This window comes from Bidens hawaiensis, unplaced genomic scaffold, assembly GCF_021521415.1.
Source record: "Bidens hawaiensis isolate Kalapana, Puna unplaced genomic scaffold, B.hawaiensis_p1.1 tig00033189_1, whole genome shotgun sequence".
Classification (NCBI taxonomy): Eukaryota; Viridiplantae; Streptophyta; class Magnoliopsida; order Asterales; family Asteraceae; genus Bidens; species Bidens hawaiensis.
In genome coordinates this window covers 115,481-120,238 of record NW_027495684.1, presented here as the reverse complement: position 1 = coordinate 120,238, position 4,758 = coordinate 115,481, and the positions used below count along the sequence as shown (strand labels likewise).

At 33.7% G+C, this 4,758-nt stretch overlaps 1 protein-coding gene across 1 annotated transcript; it reads left to right on the top strand.

Moving 5' to 3' along the window:
- The first annotated feature begins 706 nt into the window (after positions 1-706).
- Positions 707-2,818, top strand: LOC143584589 (protein FAR1-RELATED SEQUENCE 5-like). Its single transcript, XM_077066610.1, has 8 exons — positions 707-722; positions 837-1,058; positions 1,175-1,268; positions 1,351-1,569; positions 1,660-1,681; positions 1,790-1,905; positions 1,954-2,356; positions 2,477-2,818. The coding sequence occupies exons 1-8, from the start codon at positions 707-709 to the stop codon at positions 2,816-2,818; spliced, it is 1,434 nt and encodes a 477-aa protein (XP_076922725.1).
- Positions 2,819-4,758: the final 1,940 nt, after the last annotated feature.

Here is a 4,758-nt window from a genome sequence, read left to right as displayed (position 1 = left end):
AATTACACCGTCAACATATTTTAACTGTACATGTGCTCTACTACCACATCTAATTGTTGGTCTCTTCCTCCTTTTATAGTATGGCTTGCTTGATTCGTGACAATCACCTTTTGAGTAATAAATTTTGGCTGGCTTGTGACCTTATTTACAACATGTAAAATACTTGGTCTTTAGTACACCATCATGCAGGTAAGATCCACCTTTGCGAACCCCAAATCAAGCTTTTTTAGCATATTCACTAAAAAAATCAAATACTTGATCAATTGACGAAAACATCATTCCTTTAGCAGGTCTGTAAGAAGAAGCAACTTCAGAAATGATATTAACCCCTTGACCTTCAACCAAAACACTTGAATCATCTACACAAACATAAAATCAAACGTGTTGATACCAAAAAAACCTCGTAAAGTAATCCAAGTGTTACCATCAAATCAAACCTGTTAACACCAAAACATTTGATGTTTGTGTAGATGATTCAAGTGTTTTGGTTAAAGGTCAAGGGGTTGATATCATTCCTGAAGTTGGTTCTTCTTACAGACCTGCTAAAGGAATGATGTTTTTGTCAATTGATTAAGCATTTGATTTTTATAGTGAATATGCTTAAAAGGCTTGATTTGGGGTTCGCAAAGGTGGATCTTACCTGCATGAAGGTGTACTAAAGACCAAGTATTTTACATGTTGTAAAGAAGGTCACAAGCCAGCCAAAATGTATGATTCAAAAGGTGATTGAAACGAATCAAGAAAGCCATATTATAAAAGGAGGAAGAGACCAACAATTAGATGTGGTAGTAGAGCACATGCACAGTTAAAATCTGTTGACGGTGTAATTTTTGTAGTACATGATTTTGTTGAAGGCCATAATCATAGAATGGTAGCAGATTCTGATATGCAGTTTGTTCATTCTGCGAGGAAGTTAACACATGTCCAAGAGGAAGATATTTATGGGCTGTCTAATGTGAACCTGGGACCAGTTAAAGTGTTTAACCTTATGAGAACACAGTACGGTGGTTTTGAAAAAGTAGGTGCAATTAAAGATGATTGTAAGAATTTTAAACAAGGTTTGAATTGTTATATTGGAGAGTATGATGCTGAGATGATTGTTCAGAGATTGTATGCGAAGAAAAGATTTTCATCTGATTATTCTTTTGAATATGATGTCAATGATGATCATGAGTTAATTCGTGTGTTTTGGCTAATGAGATTTCAAAGAGTAATTATCTTGCATTTGGGGATATTATATCTTTTGATGCTACATTTAAGACTAACAAGTAAGTTATTGATCCATACAATTTTCAATATAATATTCAAATGTATTACTTGTGTGTGTATGAATATGTTTTTTTATGTCAGGTATAAGATGGTTATTGTACCGTTCACGGCAATTGATAACCATTGTCATAGTGTGACTGTCGGTACTGGATTATTAACTTCTGAAACTATTGAATCGTACACATGGTTATTGCAAATGTTACTTAAGTCGTTTGGTAGTGCACCGAAGGTTGTTGTTACTAATCAAGACCCTGCTATGAAACAAGCTATTGCATCTGTGTTTCCAAATACAAGGCATAGGTTATGTATGTGACATATTATGAAGAAAGTTGCTGACAAGGTAACATTTAACTGTGTTTGATTTAACTGTTTTAAGCAGCTTAATTGAAGAGCGTTTTACAAGAGTTTCATGGTATTAGTTTTTTTGATGTTTAATTTGTGAGCATTTTATGAGCGTAACATATTTTATTCTAGATTTTGTTAATGAGCATTTAATAAGTGTTTAACATTTTGTTATCAGGTGGGAGCTGATCTATGTAACAACGAAGATTTTAAGAGTAGGCTATGTAATATTGTGTGGACAGATTCAATTAGTCCTTTTGAATTTGAGGAAAAATGGCAGGCTATAATGGTTGAGTTTGATCTTGACGAGAATAAATGACTTACTGATATGTATGAAATCAGATTTGACTGGATACCTGCTTTTTATAGAGAAGAACCTTTGTCTGGATTGATGCGTACAACATCAAGATCAGAAAGCAAAAACCATTTTCTCCGACTAGCTACAAATTCTGAGTTAACAATAGTTGAGTTTTTCAACCATTTTGATTTTTGTATGGAGATACAAAGATACAATGGCAGACGGTGTGATCATGATAGTAGGTACATGTATCCGCAGTTAGAAACCAGTAGTTATCTTGAAAGGGAAGCGGTTAGGATATATACAAGATCTATTTTTAATGATGTTCATGATGAAATGAATGAAATTATTGGTGGTGTTTCACAATTTGGTTCTTGTGAAGAAAAAGGAGGTTATTTGAGGTGTAAAATATGGGATTTTAATGTTTATGTTCCCGGATTTATGGAGGTAAGTATGAGCGTTTAGTAAGCGTTTTAGTTTAAAGTTGTTTAATCTTAAATTAATCAACAAGCGTTTAATAAGCGTTTTGAGCTTTTTACATTTTCTTTTTTTTAGGTTGTGTTTAAGAAGTACGATGAGTTTGGTGAAGAATCTACTACAACATGCTCCTGCAAAAGATTTGAACAATATGGTTTGTTGTGTCGGCATATTTTCTACGTTATGAATATGTATCAAGTCAAGAAATTCCCGAAAAGATATATAAATGATCGATGGAGGAAAGAGGCTGCGGTGAATATCAAAACAGTTCCAATGTCAGAGTTTGGTAATGATCAGAACAGGAAGATCAAAGAGATTTCAAGAAAAATAAAATATGTCGGCGAATACATTATCAATAGTTATGTTGTAGATATCAATGAATTGATTAAAGTTAGAGATGAGATGAATTCGATGATTGAAAAAGCAGACTGAACTCGGTATGCAAGAGTACGTCCATCTAAAAGGGATAGATTTGCTGCTGTTTTAGGTTTTGAACAACTATCAGAAGTTACTGTTCGTGTACCTACTGAAATAATAAACAAGGGTCGTGGCTCGCACAAAAGAATTAAATCAAAGAAAGAGATAGCCGTTAGTCGATCTGGGAAGAGTTATAGGGAGGGTTAGATTTGTCACCAACCTGACCACAATATCAGATGTTGCAAAGCATTGCAGCAGCAACCGCAACAATGAATTCGTAGTGAAGAGTTTTTAAGCGTTTAGGTAATTGATTGTTTTAGATAGAAAGAGTTAGTCATTGTTTTAGATTGTGGGTTTTGTAGTCACCGTTTTGACAAAAGCGTATCACAAACGTATGACAAACGTTTAGATAAAAATTTTTATTTATTTATATTTTTAAAAAACGCGTGGTTACACCCGTGGCAGACCACCATCAGACCATGCAAACTTACAAGATAAGATTTTTTTTTTTTTTAAAAAGAAAACGAAAAGCTAACATCATCAGACCCCATCACTCCCTGTTCATGATGATCTCACTCCCATCTTCCTTGAACTCCATGTTGGTTGACATATACCATACACGGAGTCGTAGCATGTAGTCTGTTGTTTCAGGAACTCAGCAGTCTTTGCCTTGAACTCACTGTCTAGTAGCTCAATGATTTCGTTATATGCATCAAGAGTTTTGGACTTCTTTTGAAGCACGTGGGCTTGTGAGTGTTGAAAAGCAGTGAGAAACTTCTCATCCTTTTCTTTCTCAAGATCCAACCTAGCTTTCACCATGTTTTTCCCAGTTTTATCACATGAAAACATTTTTGTGTGTGTTTTTGAGTGTTTTTGTGTGATCTGAATAACAATAATGGATGTGAAATATATACACATAATTTTGGATGACTATTAATTGTGGGTAGTAGAGATAGAGTTATTCAATGTTATTTAATTTTGATGTAGGCTATCATCATTAAACAAATGTCATTTATTATTTACTAAGCGTGTTTAAGCGTAGTATATATACTTTTTTAATCTTTTGGTAGTTGACATAGTGTATTTTTAATTTAATTGATTTGATGTAGGCTATCATTACAAAAATCTTTTTTCAATTTTTGGCAGGTGAGTAGTAAAAAATGTAATTAACTATATTAAAAATGAGTTTTTTAACCTGATACAGTAATTTAGCGTATTACAAGCGTATAAGAGCGTATAATGAGCGTCTCATAACTACGTCATCACACTGTTCTATGTTCGCCCGTGAGTACACAGTTTTGAGCATTGTTCGAGCGTTTTGTTTTGTTTATTATTATTTTGGTCCGTGAACCTGCAGTTCTTTTTTTTGTCTTTTTATCCTTTTTTTACTATTTGGTCTGTGATATTTTCCTACATACATATGCTATATTTGTTACACATATCAAAATAAGTTATAATGGATGCTTCATCATCATCATCTAAATCAGCATCTTTCAAGGAATCTTTGAAGATGAAGATTGTGGAGCAGGTCGCCGCAGACAAAGCTTGACGTGATAAGCTAACACATGAGTTTGTGATGCTTAGCAATAATATGGATTACGGGGATGTTATTACCAATGTTCTTGTCAAAATGCCTGCTAGAACTATCCGAGATCTTGCGGTTTTGTTTATGGTTGATATAGGGAAGAATGAGTTTGAACAGTTCAAAGTATTATCAGAGGCAATTTTTGAACCACACTGCTCAACGAAATTGAAGTTGAATTTTCTCAAGTCACTATTAGGGTAGGGGTTAGTGGTCTGATGTGTTGAGAGTTTGATGAGCGTTTGTATTAATAAATTTGTGTGTGCTTTTGGTAATGATAAATTTCCAGTGTTTTTGTTAGTTGATTTATATAACATAAGGCCATTGATTAAAATAGATAACAAAGTTTTGAAAGAAGTCAAATTTGTTGTTG